General features: G+C 40.6%; 1 protein-coding gene across 3 annotated transcripts in view; it reads left to right on the forward strand.

The window, feature by feature from the left end:
* The first annotated feature begins 3,572 nt into the window (after positions 1 to 3,572).
* LOC308101239 (uncharacterized protein) overlaps positions 3,573 to 19,615 on the forward strand; it is a 23,398-nt gene continuing 7,355 nt past the window's right edge. The window contains exons 1-11 of one of the 3 annotated variants that reach the window (XM_080450635.1): positions 3,573 to 3,688; positions 10,713 to 10,910; positions 11,146 to 11,245; positions 13,071 to 13,153; positions 13,244 to 13,423; positions 13,616 to 13,804; positions 15,617 to 15,814; positions 16,049 to 16,148; positions 16,778 to 16,860; positions 16,965 to 17,144; positions 17,335 to 17,511. In XM_080450635.1, the coding sequence (XP_080306761.1) occupies positions 3,592 to 3,688; positions 10,713 to 10,910; positions 11,146 to 11,245; positions 13,071 to 13,153; positions 13,244 to 13,423; positions 13,616 to 13,804; positions 15,617 to 15,814; positions 16,049 to 16,148; positions 16,778 to 16,860; positions 16,965 to 17,144; positions 17,335 to 17,511 (1,585 nt within the window). In that variant the 5' untranslated portion in view covers positions 3,573 to 3,591. The remainder of the gene's footprint in view (positions 3,689 to 10,712; positions 10,911 to 11,145; positions 11,246 to 13,070; positions 13,154 to 13,243; positions 13,424 to 13,615; positions 13,805 to 15,616; positions 15,815 to 16,048; positions 16,149 to 16,777; positions 16,861 to 16,964; positions 17,145 to 17,334; positions 17,512 to 19,615) is intronic. The other 2 variants (XM_080450636.1, XM_080450637.1) reach the window with 2 other exon arrangements.

The raw sequence follows: 19,615 nt of genomic DNA on the forward strand, positions 1-19,615 counted from the left end.
AATGATTTCAAAGGTTCAGTTTTTCCTTTTCCTCCTTTGTACATAATAGTGTTTGTATTTGTTGATGACATGTATTAAATGTGTTATTTTTTGTATGCTATGTTGATGAATTGAATACATAGGACCACAATGGAAACAAGTCCCCAGGACTTTTTGTGTCATGCTAACCCTTTTAGCCTTAATGTCTGACTGTTACCTCTGTACCGTTTACATTTATGACTAATAAAGTATTCAATCAATCAAAATAGCTCTGTGCCAAACGGCACTGTTGGAAAATAACTAAGTACATTTACTTAAATACTTTTTTTTACTTAAATACGGTACTTAAGTACAATTCTGAGGTATTTTCACTTTACTTGAGTATTTCCAATGTTCTGTTCTTTTATTTCTACTCCACTACATCTCAGAGGGAAATATTGTACTTTTACTCCACTCCAATTATTTGAAAACTTGAGTTACTAGTTACTTTGTAGATTTTGATTATTACAAAACATGCATTAACCACTTCAGCGTTATACATTTCGGCCATTTGGAAATAGCCAATCTACAAGCTCACAATGCGTCGTGATGCGACGCATTGTGAGCTTGTAGATCTGCTATTTTCAAAAGATGTTTATACATTTGAAAACTTGAAATGGGACATTCTGCATAATGAGTACTTTTACTTTTGGTACTTTAAAGTACATTTTTATGCCGATACTTTTACTCAAGTACATTTTGAATTCCGGACTTTTACTTGTAACAGAGGAATTTCTACATTGCAGTATTGATACTTTTACCCGAGTAAAAATTTTGAGAACTTTTCCCACCACCACTAGCCTGGTAAACCCTCCCTCTGGAAATCTCATTTGTAATTTATTTTAAATCAAATGGAAATTAGATTTTCCGGAGGGAGGGGCTTTACCAGGCTACACCACACCACTGCCAAACGGAGGTCTCTGACTCTGAAAGTGTGACTATGTGAGAATCATAGAGCAGGGGTCTTCAACAGGGGGTCCAGGACCCCTAGGGGAGAGTAGGGGGTCCTCAGAGTTACTACAGGGGGTCCGCCAAAACTTTGTGTGATATGATTTTTTTTTTACCTTAACCACTTGAATCCTAGCATCCCTTTTCTGAGAACTTTAGCCAAAAATAGCAGATCTACAAGCTCACAACGCCTCGCGCTGTGAGCTTGTAGATCTGCTATTTTTGGCAAAGAGGTATATGTGAAGAGGGAAAAAAGAGCAGACCAAGTAAACAAAACATTTTTTTTTTTTATCTGAAACACAATTTTATACAATATAGAGGGGGTCCCTGCTTCATCTCTCTCTCAGCTAGGGGGTCCTTGGCCTGAAAACGTTGAAGACCCCTATCATAGAGTATAATATAACGGTGAGAATAGGCTGCTGCTGACTGCTGTGACAAGTCACTGCACGCTGAGGCTGCTGGTGACGGGGGCTTGGCTTCTACACTGGCACGCCACCACGCATGCGTTATCTTTACTGCACCACAACGCATGCGCGTTAAGATCAAGGAGTACATTGAAGAAGGAAAGGTCGGATACAGTGACACGGTGGAATTTAGCACGGGCGGGGCTTCTCCTGATTCCTGATTCCTCATTAAAATGTCACATTTAAGAGCAAAAAAAGTAGAGGCATGTATTACAGTTCTATTTAGGCACTTTTTCATATTTTTTTCTTTTGTATTTTATATTATACATTTATTGTTCGTTTTTCTTTTCTTTTTTACATTTTGGAATAGACAGACAGACAGACAGACAGACAGACAGACAGACAGACAGACAGACAGACAGACAGACAGACAGACAGACAGACACACTATTCAAGTAACACTTTTTGTTACGTTTGTAACTTTGTAGCATATTTTACAAGTTCATTCCAAATAGGCTATGCTCACTATTTTAATTCATTCATTGGCATTCTATTCCAGAACAACAACATCTCCCTTTAGTACAGACTGCCAATAGAGAACTGACCTGTTTTTAGAGTATATTATGGCAGTTTTATTTGAACAACGTGATGACATGACAATATAATTTAATTTAATGTATTATTTAATTAATACTATTCCTTCTTCAAAGGACAATTATAGGCCCATTATTCACATTGTGACATAATCTCATGTTGATATGATATGTTGATATCTGCTCAAAGATGACACTGTCTCAATCACTCTCTACATCCAGTATGTCAGAGTACAATATATTTGTATTGTTTGATTTGGAGTTTAAAATATATTTATAATAATAATAATAATAATAATAATAATAATAATAATAATAATATTATTATTATGTATCTTTATTTATCTTTATTACTCCCCTCATCCATTGTCGTATGTCACTGTAACGATTAGAGTTAATTAAAATCGTTTTTTCCCCCTTCATTTATTTATTTGATTTATTTTGCATTATGTATTTACTTACTCTCCTAAACATCCCTGTAAGAATATATCTTAATCTTAATTTGTCAAGATTCAAGTTCAAGTTAATTTCGCTGGGGACCCCTGGGGGTCCCCGGACCGCACTTTGAGAACCACCAGCCTACATAACAGCCAGTGGTGGACAGCAACTAAATACATTTACATATTTGTTGTATTTATCTTTTGCTTCTTTTCTTTTTGCAAGCTGATGACTTTCACTCTGCTACATTATAAATATAAATAGTTTATACTTCTGACTCCACTTCATTTCTGTGAAGGAACTCTTGGGACACTTACACCACTTCCAACAGTACAAATATGTTGTACTGTTGTTGCAATAATAGTAGGAAATATTATAATTAATTTACATACATAGTCTACTGTACCATGCAATAATAGTAGGTAGTATTATAAATAATTTACATACATAGTCTACTGACAGTTACCATGCAATAATAGTAGGTAATATTATAATTAATTTACATACATAGTCTACTGATACTGATAATTACCATTGAGTGACTTGTGGAAGCATCAGGCACCTAAATGTGACTCAACAGCGACATCTACTGCAGACATGTAGGTAAAAACTAGCCCTGAACATGACAATCATGGCGCAACTTGTTCCTGCTTTTGGAAATTTCTCCATTCACAACCCGTACATCAACATAAACGTTCACATTTCAAATACAAAGCGCGTATTTATGACCACGGATGTAAAAAGTTTAAACGCGTGGGTCTAAGTACCCGTATCTTACGTATTGTTCAATAAAAAGCATTTTAATCCGATTGGTGGCCATTTCCTCAGAATTGTTTCCATATACTTTCAACTAGGCGACCCTATCGGTTGGGAGGTGTGTTGCACTCTGATACATTATAACTCTATAAAGAAATGGCCGTCAATCTGAATAAAATGCTTTTTATTGAATAATACGGAGGATACGGGTACTTAGATCCAGGCGTTTCAATTTGTTACATCCTTGGCCGTGGGGTTAACACTTTATATTTGAAATGTGAACGTTTATGTAGATGAACGGGCTGTAAATGGAGACATTTCCAGAACCAGGAACAAGTTGCACCATGACGCTTGTGACAGACGAGCGTCATGTGAACCATGGCTTGGTAAAACCGAAAGTAAATTCGTACTTTTCTCAAGGAGCAACAATAAAAATGGAGTTCAGTGTTTGTACCATGAGGTCATGGATGTGGATTTATTTCAACATTCTCCTGGTCATATGGAGCAGCTGTTACAACACATCTGTGACAGGTAACGTTATATACAACTTATTATTACAACTTAAAGGTTATTACGGTGTAGTGACGGATATAGGGAAGGGAGCGGCTGCAGATGTTTTTAGTGGATAAGTAATGTCAGGTAGGCCTCAAGCGCGCCGTCATGAGCGAAAAAGTCAGAGGACATTAGCTGGGGTTGGGGTAGGGGTTGGGGGGGGGGGGGGGGTTGACGGTGACGTCATGACATTCACAGTCAGTTTGGGTGGCTCCGAACTCCGAGTCCGAAGAGTAAGTAAATGGACTCCTCGGAATTTAATTAACTAACTACGCACTATAGCTTTGGATAAAGTTATAGGATGACATAAATAAAAGAAAAAAGAAAGACGCACCCGGACCGCCGGGATTCACCTCTATTATTAATGAATCCATGATCACACACATGCCACCACGGTGCACTTTGATTCCACGGAGGTAGCCTATAGTTTGTGGCTGCTCTCTCTCGCCCCGCACTTTAACTGCTACAGTAGTAATCTGGACCCAGTTGCACCACCTCACACTAAATTCAAACTTAGCCTAGTTAGCCTATAGCTTAAATGGCTTTAAAAACAAAACATTTAGACCAGGAAAGTATCTGTCATTTTTAGATTTATTTGGCTATTCAAAAATAGCAGATCTACAAGCTCATAGCACGGCGCCGAGTGCCGCACTATGAGCTTGTAGATCTGCTATTTTTTAATAGCCAAATAAAGCTTTAAAAAGGTTAAAGGGGTAGTTCACCCCCAAAATAACTTTTTTTCTATTGATTACTCACCCCATGGAGCCTTGAATTCATAGATTTTTTTTTGTTTTTGTCACATTCCTAAGCCAATAATTTGATTATAATAAATTTGTCCCCATTGATTCCGGTAGGAGACACAAATGCATTTGTGTCTCCTACTGGAATCAATGGGGCAAAATTTATTATAATCAAATAATAGAGGAAGGAATGCGACAAAAACAAAAAAATATCCATGAATTCAAGGTGAGTAATCCATAGAAAAAAAGTCATTTTGGGGGTGAACTACCCCTTTAAGCTATAACTAGGCTAAGTTTGAACTTAGTGTGAGGTGGTGCAACTGGCCCCTGCTGATCCCTGATCAGTCAGTCTATCATAGCAGCAGCACTTGATTCTAGCAGCCCGAGTTTATTTCACACCTAAGGCTACACCCAGCATACAAAGAACAATGAAGTGTCGGCCCTATGGGGGGGCATTGGGGGGCAATGCCCACCCAGATAAGACTTTGTGCCCCCCCCAGTTCAGATTGGCCAGAATATATATTTTTTTATTACAAATTATTTTACAGACATATATTTTTTTCGGGTGTTGAAATAAATGATGAAAATGCAATAATAAAAGGTACACTCTAACACTGGCACCGCCACTCCACTGCACCGAGTCGGATTTGTTTTGAGTTAGTTGACCACCTTTTTGATCACACCTCCGTGCGAGCGTTTTTTTTTCTCCCTTTCCTCCCGCCGTGGAGATTGCGACATAAGACTCTTATTATGTTATTATGAGTGATAAGACACTAGGCCTATAAATTAATGCTCAACGTATTTGTGTTGTTGGTGCATAGCCTTTCCCCCCCTTTTCCTCCCGCCGTGGAGATGGTGTCATTATAGCTGTAGAATACAACTCTCGTAGACGTATTTATGATTCTGACGTTTTCAATCTACGAGAGTTGTAGGGTTCACCCCCCATGGACACAGGGACTTTCTGCACTATGCCCCGTAGACACTCCAAACATGTACAAATTGAAAAAAACGGTGCTTAACCCCACGCCACAAATGTTAACTCTTGCTACGGGGTAGTAGTTTAATGTAATAATCCATATCTTTCAATAAATAAGTGTTTTAATGCCGTCTGTGGCCGATTCTGTCGGAAGTTCCCAATGGGCGGTATTGACGCGCCCATCTGGTGAAACCCGGAATTACACTCAATGTAAACAGGAAGTAAACGAGGGCGAAAAATTGCGTTCGGCCACAGACGGCATTAAAACACTTCTTTATTGAAAGATATGGATTATTATATTAAACTACTACCCCGTAGCGAGAGTTAACATTGGGGGCGTGGGGGTAAGCACCTTTATTTTAACACCTTAGAGTGTTATGTGCATACAGTGAGTATGTATATTATGTGATGTCATAAGTGAAAGCCCGCCTGTTATGTGCGCAGCAGCGCAGTAAGCTGCCTTTTTTTTCTCCCGCCGTGGAGTCTGTGGAGATGCGATGCCGACATTACATTAAAGACATTATAATGCTAGAATTGTATTTGTTGTTGGTGCATAATAGTAGCCTATACTACTTGTAGCCCTTTTCAAAGCACTCTCACTGTGTGATTTGCTTGCTTGCTATATATAGGGGCAAGGTAAATTAACCGAATTAACCGAAATAGAGTTACAAAACACCCCAAAAAAGTACAATATCACAGTACAATAAAAAAACGCGGTCACGCGCGCGTGCGTGAGTGACAGGTGGCCCCCCTTAGAATAATGAATGCCCCCCTGCTGATTACTGTCTGCAGCCTGATGGATGTGTTGTGCATTAGTTTGTCTGACACCCTAGTTCAGGGGTCTTCAACAGGGGGTCCGGAACCCCTAGGGGGTCCTCAGAGTTACTACTGTGTGATATGATTTTTTTTTTTTTAAATAGCAGATCTACAAGCTCACAACGCCTCGCAGCGCGAGGCGTTGTGAGCTTGTAGATCTGCTATTTTTGGCAAAGAGGTATAGGTGTAGAGGAAAAAAAGAGCAGACCAAGTAAACAAAAGAAGTTTAATCTGAAACACAATTTTAAACAATATAGAGGGGGGTCCCTGTTTCGTCTCTCTCTCAGCTAGGGGGTCCTTGGACTGAAAACGTTGAAGACCCCTGCCCTAGTTGATGAGTTGAGAGAGCAACTACACGTAACCACCAGAACGATCATTACGGCTAGAGGCAAGCATGTGTGACCAGATGGATAATGGATTGGACACTGATAATACTTTTGGATAAATCAAAGTGACTACACCTCTCTCTCTCTCTCTCTCTCTCAGGGAAGAGACCCTGAACAAACTATGCATAAACTCTGTTACTGTTGTGACCAAATATCCCCCCACACAAGTTGGACAAGACGGACAGAGGCTTTCGTGTGTAGTAGTGAAAGTTAGAAGAACTAAACATTGCATTTCAATAAACATCACTTTGTAATAAGGAAGTCAGAATAAATACATAGTGAACATTGTAGATATTATACACATAGAGCTCTTCACAGGTTCAAAATGACCCAAACCTTAATGGAACCTGAAATTGATTCCAAGAGATCCGAGTGGAGCCGACAATAAAATAAAAATAAAAAAAGAAAGACGCACCCGGACCGCCGGGATTCACCTCGATTAAATGTATTAATGAATCCATGATCACACATCATAGGCCTACATGCCACACGGTGCACGCCGTGCACTTTGATTCCACGGAGGTAGCCTATACTAACCTATTACTGCTGCAGTAATCTGATCCCTGGTCAGTCAGTCTATCATAGACTGCATAGCAGCACTTGATTCTAGCAGCCCGAGTTTATTTCACACCTATAGGCTAGCCAGCATACAAAGAACAATGATGCGTTAGCTTTGATTGATTGATTGAATACTTTATTTAGAAAATAAATGGAAACAGTACATGGAAGTACAATTCACAATACAAGGTCCTCTAAACTGGATCACTCATAAAAGCACAATGGCTTATTTAAACGCACTCAAATCATGATGACATTTAAGAAAACAGACAGATATACACTACTATGCAGAACGTCATACAATCAGCTTACAGGTTACTGGTATGAAAAACAAGAAATATGTACAATAGACAGTTCTGGTGTTATGATTATGGACGTTTATGAAGTATTTTGACAGGTACATGGCTATCCCAATGTTGTGGTGTATCTTGTAGACCAGGCCCATTGCAAGTCGCTGTCCTCAACCCTGAGCCATCCAACCCTAGCAAAATGAGCAGGGGTTAGATGAGTTGTATGATTGAGGCCAAGAAGTAGCCTGACCAGTTTGTTTTGGGATGTCTGGAGCCTTGTTTTTAAGGCCTTAGTGGTGTAGTGATACCATGAGAAGCATGCATAGTCGAAATGACCTTGGATGAGGGCCCCTGTGAGAATCTTCATTCTTCAAGGTATTCTTACTGACTAGAGAGTTGATCCTATACAGAAAACGTGTTCTTTGATTGACCTAGTAGCTTGTCTGACGCCTAGTTGATGAGTTGAGAGAGCAATAGCCCTGGTCCAGAGCGTTAGTGAGTTAACTGTTAGTAGCCAACAGAACGCTCATTGCGGCAAGAGGCAAGCATGCAGCCAATATGGTGCGGTGCTAGACCAGCGCAGCTCGGGAAAAATACATAAATAAATAGACCAGTCGATCGCAATAGTGTCTCTTCAATAGTGGGGGGACATCCAGGCCCTTCTGACACCCCCTCCGGTTCCTACTGTACTATAGAATGGGACTAGTAAAGTGGTCGAGGAGTCATAGATCGTTTCACACTATACTATATTAACTGTCTTTCTTGAAATCGTCTGTCACAATTAATATCATTGCGGTTTTATATCACACTATATGATTGATTACACACACTGTCACCAGGATGAGATCCAGACCATACAAATTAAACATTACAGATTCATATCTCTATACTCTAAAGCAGGGGTAGGCAACTCTGATGGTGAAGAGGGCCACTATATTTCCACACTCACTCCAGAGGGCCACATTGCATACACCAAAGGGGCAGACACCCCTTATCCCCGTCTTTCCGTAAATTAATGCCGTACTTTGCCTTTCACACAAAAATAGCAAAAATAGCAGATTTTAGATGTAGATCTGCTATTTTTGAAATTGGAATCCTGATTTAAATTTTTGCTATTTTTGAGTTGGAATCCTGAAGATTCATTTTTATTTAATTTGAAATGCATTTAATTATACTTATGTTAACTTAAATACAAATACATTGGACATAAAAAAATACAATATAATTTTAATACTAGTAAATCCATTGTTTCGTTTTAAGGACAACATCAGGTCATAGGGTCACCTCAGCCTGTGATGGCCATGGTGGGAGATGATGTCATCCTTCCTTGTCACATTGACACATTGAAATCTGTCAACATGGAGAACGAGACGGTGGAGTAAAAGTATACCACAATGTAGAAATACTCTGCTACAAGTGAAAGGCCTGTAGTCAAAATTGACACATTGAAATCTGTCAACATGGAGAACGAGACGGTGGAGTAAAAGTATACCACAATGTAGAAATACTCTGCTACAAGTGAAAGGCCTGTAGTCAAAATTTTACTTGGGTAAATGTAATAATAATAATAATTATTATTATAATTATACTAATAATAAAAGTGCAAAAGTATCGGCATCAAAATACACTTACAGCATCAAAAGTAGTAAATGAGTTGTAAAAGTGGCTACTCATTATAATAATAATAACAATTATAGTTTATAATGCACTTTACATTTGGGCAAATCTCAAAGTGCTACAATAAACGTTTTGCATTAAAATAATACATTTGCTATGTTATATACATAGTATAACATTTAGGTGGTTAATGTATGTTTTGTAATAATAATCCAAATCTGCAAACTTGTCGTACAGAATTGTGTGTGTGTGTGTGTGTGTGTGTGTGTGTGTGTGTGTGTGTGTGTGTGTGTGTGTGTGTGTGTGTGTGTGCGTGTGTGTGTGTGTGGGGGGGGGGGGGGCTTCTGTTGAAGACCCCTGAACTAGGGTGTCAGACAAACTAATACACAACACATCATTGTTCTCTGTATGCTGGCTGTAGCCTTAGGTGTGAACCAATACATACCATTAGTGTTAAATTGGAGCTTGAAATTTGCAAAATTATTGCCATTAAAGGTTCTATGACATTCATTTTCACTTTTTTTATTTTCAATGTTTTATTTGGGGTTTTATGACCTCAATTACACCCAAAAAACCTGAACTTAGAACATTCAGTGGATTTTCTGTGGTCTGGGGTTTTCTGAATAACTAGGCTGAAAAGTAATCTGAGCTTGGCCCTTCGACAGTGAGGTCACAGTCGATTAATCCCGCCCACTCTCCTCCTCGCCCCTCCCCTCCCCTATCCTTTCCTTTGGGGGGGCGGAGCAGAGGCGATGATTGACAGGCAAAATCCCTCACCAGCGACACCCGCAGGCAAAGATTTCTTTTTTCATTGCAGTTGAAAAGGCTTTAGAAATGTGAGAGAAAAACACCTGCCATGGATCACTGGAATGGAATTTTCACTTAAAACTTTTTGTACACTTTTGAAGGACCAGGACAAAGACTTTGAATGTGGTGTAAAAGTGAATGTCATTAAACCTTTAAGATTTCACCCATTTACACACACATTCATACACCGATGGAAACCATGCAAGACACCTGCTCATCGGGAGCAATTATTATGTATTATGCAACATGTGATTAACGGTCATCGATCAAAAGCATGTCCCACACCTACATACGTGGATGTGCTAGTTGTGGGCTCGCTGCAGAAGCAGCGACCACACTATAGTTATTGTCGTTTATTCCTTTATTATTCTCCCCAAAACTTTGGCACCTAACTACTCCTACATACTTTCACTCAGAAGCTTAATTCAAACTGTAAAAAATCAGCTTATTGTGGACATCTATGCTTGTACTTTTCTTTTTGAAATAATTTGTAGTTTTTGAAAGAATGAACTTTAAGCACCCAATGCATTTCCAATGGGTTTTGCTAGTGGGGAGAGAGAAGGACAGAGGAGAAATGCCCCGAGTTTTCATAAAGTCACTGTGGCCACATTTTTTACACTACAGATATTTATTTTACATCACCAAGTGCGCACAGGTCTGCTCTCCGATCTAAGCTGTGTGATGTATACATTTTTAGTTAAGACCATTAATATAAACCCATGCACCTACACACTCTAGCAATCATTGCAGGGTCGGACGTGAAACTTAACGCTTTGCCACTTCAACTTACAACGTATTGCTTTTCTTTCATAGCTCAAGACTGTCCCAAACCCACAACTGCACCTGCAAACACAGTTTTGAGTAGCGGCGACATCCTCAAACCGACGTTTCCAGATGGAACTACCGCTACCTGGGAATGTGAGACGGGCTATGTAATCCAGGGGGGCAATCGGAAACAAACATGCAGCGCTGGAACCTGGACTCCTGCTGTTGTGACACTTCTATGTGACAGTAAATATTTACACTTTTTATCCTTAAACATTGACTGCTATTTGTAATAAAAAAGAAAGATCAGTAATCATCCCAATCATCTCTCTTATCTTAGTTTGAAAACTCTGAAATGTATAAGGACTCTTAATCACAGCTTATCACCCAATGACACTTGCAACCATATATTCTATACTATATATAATATTTTGAATGGATTTTCTCCTGCTAAGATTATTATTATTTTCTTTTTTTTCAGGGAAAAGTTGTGGCTCAATTCCGGAACCGGATAATGGAAGAATAGATTATCCTGAGGGGAATCAGTTTGGTGACAAGGCTGTGATAACCTGCAATGATGGGTTAGTGATGACTTGATTCTTCCATCAGTCTTGTTTCTGTTTCTGAAGTTCATGGTTGACAATCTGGGGTATATTTAAAATGATATTTTGCTCAATGGACTTTTGTACATTTGTACAAAAGTACATTTGATACCATTTTGTCTAATGATAAAATACTTTCATTATCTGCTGCACACACTACTTCCCCACACTGCAAAAAATAAGAGGGTGTTATTTTTTATTTACAAACTGTAATTTTGACTGTGCTCTCAGCTTGCAAGCAGTTAAGATGGTTGCCAAACTAACGATTATTATTATAAAAAAAAGGCCTTAGTTTTATTAGATTTGTATTAGTTTTATCTTAAATGTAATAGGCTCTGTGCATATCCGTAGCATATCAGTACCCTTTTCTGGTTCGTTTTCCCATATTTTCCTTTGATTGGCCCATCAGCAGATTTGAACTGGAATCATGTGAATATGTGTTTCCAGTTCAAATGAAGCTATGGGAAAACAAACCAGAAATTGTATTCCACCTTCTGAAAAAACCTGGGACTACCATTATGCACAAAGCCTACTGTATATGAGGTATTTGACAGTGGTGAGTTCAATTGATGAAAATGTTTAGATTTAGAAATCTCGATTAGATTATTTTTTTCACATTAAATGTTATGTTATTTGTTGCTGTCCTACAAAAGTTAAATGCAATAGCTGAAGCTTTGGCCAAAATGAAGTTATTAGGGCACTCGGGTGGCGCAGTGGTAAAGTGCCTGCCTACCACGCAGAGTCTGGGGGTTCGAATCCATCGCGGTGCATCCGGTTTTATCGAGTGTCTATACGAACACAATTGGCCCGTGTTTTGGGGAGGGAAGCCGGGTGGGGGGTGTGTGGGGCGGAGGAGTAGGACAAAGGCTCTCCCGGTGGGGGCTCCTCGCTGGCTGGTGAGCCAGTATAATACAACATCAGTGACAACACACATTGCTGTGTGGGGAGGAATTAATTAACAGCTAAATTCTGGGGAAAAGTTATTATTAAAGGTATCAGCCATCATGATTTTTGGGGAGAAACAATTACCTCATGAATATGTATGCATTATTGCTTAATATATACCTTTAACCCATCGGCTGGCCAGTTGAAACACTTTAACCACAGGAACCCATGTGTACCTATTCTGAATATCTTATAATAGGCAAACATTCAGTGAAAAAAATGAAAATAGCAGATCTACAAGCTCACCATGCATTGATGTGTTGTGAGCCTGTAAATCTACTATTTTTGGCAAGAGATTTGGTGAGAGGAAAAAATTAGGGTGACAATTATAGACCTCTGGGGGACACGGTCAACAAAGTATCTATAGAGATTAAGTGGTTAAAGACATTTTTGCCAGACCCAAGGGGTCGGGCTTACATGAGGCTTTGTACCTGTTTCGTCCATACATGGGCATGGTCACTTTGTCCTCCGGCCCCAGCCAAAAAAAAGTCTGTCACTTTGTCCTCCGGCCCCAGCCAAAAAAAAGTCTGTCCCCCAAAAAAGTCTGTCCATACATGGGCATAGAAGGGACACACGTCATGCGAAGCCCGGCCATTCAGATTTCAACCACTAGGGGTCTGGCAGTACCAGGTCTCCTGGTTCCCTTGTTATCAGACACGTTGCGTAGTTACTGCGTAGGGCAGTATAATAACCGTGGGGTAGTTGGAAATCAATTGTCCCATCACAGTAGAATTGCATGCACATTTTGTCTAAATCCTGCTGGAATGTACAAATAAAGTCTCAGTGTTCATTTATACATTTCAGTTCAATTAACACTCAGGACAGGAGTGTTTAATGTCTTTGTCCTGTTTTCCCCCAGTTACGATTTGGTACCGGCACGTGGTAATGAACGAAGTTGTGGAGCTGATGGAACCTGGATGGACAGATTTGGAAGATGTGAAGGTTAGTAATCAAAATACACTTAAATAAGACCGTAAAGTAATTATGTCTTTTCTCGTTTCTCCATTCTGATGTCTTATATTTATTCTACAGTGGCTAAATGTGGAAAGCCAGTTGACATTGAAAACGGCAGATTCAGTCCAGTGAATGACGATTATGATTATGGAGCTGTTGTGACATACAAATGTAATAGGGATTTCACACTCAATGGACAGAGTTCGTTAGACTGTCAAACTGATGGGCAGTTCCATCCGGCACCTCCAACATGTATAAGTAAGTTTCAGTGTTATTTTCAACCATTCCTCAAACATTTGTTCAATATTTTCAACCCTTCCTCAAACAATTATTAGATGGAATTATTATAATTATTATATATATAAAGCCTTCTAATTTTGATAACCATTACTGTCAACGTGTCCCATATTTTTCAGCCCATCTTAAAATTGTTTTTCTTTGTTCTCACAGTGGTCAACTGTGAAACGCCTAATGTCCCAAATCTGTATCGGTTTGAGGGTCCTCCACCCCCTTATGGATATAAGCATCATGTGACATTCAAGTGCGATGCTGGATTCGAGATTGTCGGCTCACCCAGTGTGACATCAGCACACACATGTGAAATTAGTGGGTGGTCACCTCCACTTCCACGATGCAAAGGTATGGCTAATGTAGCTCTGGTCCATTGCTTTAGCGAGTTCTCTCTTAACGCTATGCCAGGGACTTAAGTATTTCCTCATTGACAAGGTTTATGATGTCTACACTTTAGTAAAATCAAGAAAATAGTACTTTCGCTACTCATGGAAACAAAGACGGTTGTAGGTTGTTGGAAGACTCTCAGAACCCCACCTTTGGTGTAAAATCCACCCTTTTGCCATAAAATATATATACACCAGACGGGAGAAACTTTTATTGACTTACTGCCACCTACAGATCCGGTCAATGGCATTGAGCAAATATAGCCTGATTTATACTTCATCATACAGTGTTCACATGATGCGACATGTGAGTTTGTAGATCTGGTATTTTCAGCGGGAAACACTGTCATACAATGGAGTATAAATCAAACCGGCACTATGTAATGTTGGGTTATCAGCGGCCACTTTGGACACATAACATGATATGGCAGCCAAAGTGCTGCACTGCGCAGCGCAGTGCTGCGTTTTACACACGTGGCTCATGTTCCCGGTGCTGGTGCCGGTCCGTATCACAATACAAGCACACTAGTCATACCCCGGATGTGTCCGATGCGCCCGACGCAAGACACTGATACACTGACACGCAAACTTGCAATGTTTCAGCATACATGTTTACCCTCCCTGAGGGTAAACACTTGTGTGGCCTTGAAATTGACCATGAAAATAAATAGTTTCATATGGTATATATGGATTGTAACCCATTAGAAACACACACTGGACACTGCCATTATAGTAACGTGTCAGTCGTCGTACCATTGAAGATTGTCAATGTAGGCTATTGCATCTTCATGATATGGACTGCACAGATATTTATTTTACATCACCAAGTGCGCACGGGTCTGCTCTCCGATTTAATCCAAAGATCTAAGCTGTGTGATGTATACATTTTTAGTTAAGACCATTAATATAAACCCATGCACCTACACACTCTAGCAATCATTGCAGCTGCTGCTACCTAATCTGTCAGTCATTGGCTGTCAGGCAGTGGTGCTGCAAAGTAACTAAGTATATTTACTCAAGTACTATGCAAGTGCTTGCCATGCAGTTTAATTTTGAGGTCCTTTTACTTTCCTTTCCATTTTTGTTACTTCTACTCCACTACAATGACAGCATTTGACAGCTTCAGTTACTTGTTACTTTGCAGATTTTATTATTAATACAAAACCTACAGTAACCACACACAGCCGATCTACAATGTGACGTGTTATCCGGCAGCTTGTAGATCTGCTATTTTCTGAACATTGAGTACTTTTACTTTGGTATTCAAAGTATATTTTGATGCTAAAACGTTTGTACACTGCAAGCTCCGACCCCCCCCCCCCCCACACACACACACACCCCATACTCCACTGCCACTCCACCCGCCCCCCCCCCCCCTGTCATACTTCAACTATTCAAAAAAAGCCGATCTACAATGTGATGCGTTGTGAGCTTGTAGATCTGCTATTTTGGGAAAACCTTGACAGTTTTTGGAAAGTTTGAGTACAGGGGGTGGCAGTCTTTCTACCTTTAGGTTTTTGCTGCTAACATAGAACCCAGAAAATATAATAGACTACTGTATGCACAACAAACAAAAACATGCTTATACCTGGATTGTTCAAATGCTTGTTGATTTTGCGATCCCAATACATTTTCGATATTTTGTGCAGCCCTACTTGACAGAGCAGTAGAATTTTGCTCTACCAAGCGTGAGACCTGGGTTTGAATCCCGGGTCGGACGTGAAACTTAACGCTTTGCCACTTCAACTCACAACGTATCGCTTTTCTTTCATAGCTCAAGACTGTCCCAAACCCACAAATGGACCTGCAAACACAGTTTTGAGTAGCGCCGACATCCTCAAACCGACGTTTCCAGATGGAACTAACGCTACCTGGGAATGTGAGACGGGCTATGTAATCGAGGGGGGCAATCCGAAACAAACATGCAGGGCTGGAACCTGGACTCCTGCTGTTGTGACACTTCTATGTGACAGTAAATATTTACACTTTTTATCCTTAAACATTGACTGCTATTTGTAATAAAAAACAAAGTTCAGTAATCATCCCAATCATCTCTCTTATCTTAGTTTGAAAACTCTGAAATGTATAAGGACTCTTAATCACAGCTTATCACCCAATGACACTTGCAACCATATATTCTATACTATATATAATATGTTGAATGGATTTTCTCCTGCTAAGATTATTATTATTTTATTTTTTTCAGGGAAAAGTTGTGGCTCAATTCCGGAACCGGATAATGGAAGAATAGATCTTCCTGAGGGGAATCAGTTTGGTGACAAGGCTGTGATAACCTGCAATACTGGGTTAGTGATGACTTGATGCTTCCATCAGTCTTGTTTCTGTTTCGGAAAGTTATTATTAAGGTCAAAGGTATCAGCCATCAGGATTTTTGGGGAGAAACAATTACCTCATGAATATGTATGCATTATTGCTTAATATATACCTATAACCCATAGGCTGGCCAGTTGAAACACTTTAACCACAGGAACCCAAGTGTACCTATTCTGAATATCTTATAATAGGCAAACATTCAGTGAAAAACATGAAAATAGCAGATCTACAAGCTCACCATGCATTGATGTGTTGTGAGCCTGTAAATCTACTATTTTTGGCAAGAGATTTGGCGAGAGGAAAACATTAGGGTGACAATTATAGAGCCCTGGGGGACACTGTCAACAAAGTATCTATAGAGATTAAGTGGTTAAAGACATTTTTATCAGTTTGACACTTTGCGTAGTTACTGCACTGTAGGGCAGTATAATAACCGTGGGGTAGTTGGAAATAAATTGTCCCATCACAGTAAAATTGCATGCACATTTTGTCTAAATCCTGCTGGAATGTACAAATAAAGTCTCAGTGTTCATTTATACATTTCAGTTCCATTAACACTCAGGACAGGAGTGTTTAATGTCTTTGTCCTGTTTTCCCCCAGTTACTATTTGGTACCGGCACCTAGTAATGAACGAAGTTGTGGAGCTGATGGGACCTGGATGGGCAGATTTGGAAGATGTGAAGGTTAGTAATCAAAATACACTTAAATAAGACCGTAAAGTAATTATGTCTTTTCTCCATTTCTTTTTCTCGTTTCTCCATTCTGATGTCTTATATTTATTCTACAGTGGTTAAATGTGGAAAGCCAGTTGACATTGAAAACGGCGGATTCAGTCCAGTGAATGACGATTATGATTATGGAGCTGTTGTGACATACAAATGTAATAGGGATTTCACACTCAATGGACAGAGTTCGTTAGACTGTCAAACTGATGGGAAGTTCCATCCGGCACCTCCAACATGTATAAGTAAGTTTCAGTGTTACTTTCAACCATTCCTCAAACATTTATTCAATATTTTCAACCCTTCCTCAAACAATTATTAGATGGAATTATTATAATTAATATATATAAAGCCTTCTAATTTTGATAACCATTACTGTCAACGTGTCTCATATTTTTCAGCCCATCTTAAAATTGTTTTTCTTTGTTCTCACAGTGGTCAACTGTGAAACGCCTAATGTCCCAAATCTGAATCGGTTTGAGGGTCCTCCACCCCCTTATGGATATAAGCATCATGTGACATTCAAGTGCGATGCTGGATTCGAGATGGTCGGCTCACCCAGTGTGACATGTGAAATTAGTGGGTGGTCACCTCCACTTCCACAATGCAAAGGTATGGCTAATGTAGCTCTGGTCCATTGCTTTAGCGAGTTCTCTCTTAACACATTCCACGCCAGAGTTTAATATCATAATGTACTCACCAGTGCCAGCGATTTATTGTTGTTTTTTTGTTTTTTTCACGTCGCCACAGACCTCGCTAAATAACTTATGATCGCTCGTTAAACTGATTGTAGACACACAGGGTAGCTGTGTGAGTGGCCCAGAGAAGACCGTTTCAATCGGCGACATTCCATTTTGCAGTAGTCGCGGTTTCTGTTAAACAGCGTTCAGCGAGGAGAAAAAAAACTCTGAGATAACGGCGGATTAGGGGAAGATTTAGAGCGGCGGCGGGTGGGAGCGAAAATCTCCGGATACGGATATTTCCATATCCGGGTGTGCTACAATGAAATGTGTCACTGCGAGAGAGGCCTACAATGAAATGTGTCACTGCGAGAAAAAAGAAAGAAAAAAGACTGCTTCGCGTAGAGCTACGCGACTGGCACGTTGCGCAATTATTTAGGTTCGCGTAGAACTACGCGATTGGCACGCAATGTGTTAACAAATTAATTGCCAAAAGCCTGGGTAGATAAATGTCTCTTCAGTGCGAACTTGAAGGAGTCCAATGTTGGCATCTGGCGAATCTCCATTGGGAGAGAGTTCCAGAGGTCAGGGGCTGCCACGCTGAAAGCTCTATCGCCAAGGGTCCGCCTGTTGCTACGAGGGGTGGTGAGGAGCCCCGAGTCGGAAGACCTCAGGTCCCGCTCTGGGATGTAATTGTCGAGGAGGTCCGAGAGGTACCCTGGGGCTAGGGCATGGAGAGCTTTATAGGTGAGGAGGAGTAGTTTGTATGTGATGCGGAAGCCAGTGGAGGTGTTTGAGGGTGGGGGTGATGTGCTGCCAGCGTTTGGTGCGGGTGAGCACTCTGGCAGCAGAATTTTGCACATACTGCAATCTATCCAGGGTTTTATTGGGGAGCCCGAACAGGACACCATTACAGTAATCCAGGCGGGAGGAGATGAAAGAGTGGATGAGGGTCTCAGCGGTAGAGTCTGAGAGTGACGGCCGGAGTCTGGAAATGTTTTTGAGGTGGAAGAAGGCGGATCTGGTGACGGATTTGATGTGGGATTGATAGGAGAGGGTAGAGTCCAAGATAACACCCAGGTTGCGAACCTCAGCGGATGGAGAGATGGAGCCGTCATCCACATGGAGGTGGAAATCGCCAATCCTCTGGAGCTGCGCCTTGGGACCCATGACCATGAGTTCCGTTTTCTTGCTGTTGAGTTTTAGTAGGTTGGTGGTCATCCAGGTCTTTATTGCATGGAGGCAGTTGACAATGGATTGTGGAGGTAGCAGAGTGGTTGGTGTGATGCTGAGATACAACTGGGTGTCATCAGCATACAGTAGGTACTAGTACTAGGTACTAGTACTTTCGCTACTCATGGAAACAAAGACGGTTGTAGGTTGTTGGAAGACTCTCAGAACCCCACCTCTTGTACTTTTCTTTTTGAAATAATTTGTAGTTTTTGAAATAATTAACTTTAAGCAACCAATGCATTTCCAATGGGTTTTGCTAGTGGGGAGAGAGAAGGACAGAGGAGAAATGACGCCCACTGCACTCCGGTTGGTCGGGGAAATAAAACACTTCCTATACCGGGTACACCGGTACACTGGGCGGCTGTGGCTCAGGAGGTAGAGCAGGTCGTCCATTGATCCATGGGTCGGCGGTTCGAATCCCAACTCCTCCTGTCCACATGTCGAAGTGTCCTTGGGCAAGACACTGAACCCTACATTGCCTCCAATGATTCGGTCGGCGCTAGCTTGCCACTATTGGTGTGTGAATGTGGGAAAAGTGGGGACGCTGGCGTCGACTGTTCGCCGCTCCACCTCCCAATTCCCCCCCCCCTGTATGAATGAATGAACCATTGTAAAGCGCTTTGAGTAAGTTTGAGTACTTAGAAAAGCGCCATATAAATGCAATTCATTATTATTATTATTATTACACCGACGCGCTGTTCCAGGCTTTTATTTTTTAGCAAAACTAAACAATAAAAGCCTGGAGATCGAGGCTAGGAGAATGATAACAGGTGCTCCCGATCTGATCAACCGGAGGCAAGTCT

The sequence above is a fragment of the Gymnoscopelus braueri genome (assembly GCF_963280865.1).
Source record: "Gymnoscopelus braueri genome assembly, chromosome: 15".
Lineage (NCBI taxonomy): Eukaryota > Metazoa > Chordata > Actinopteri > Myctophiformes > Myctophidae > Gymnoscopelus > Gymnoscopelus braueri.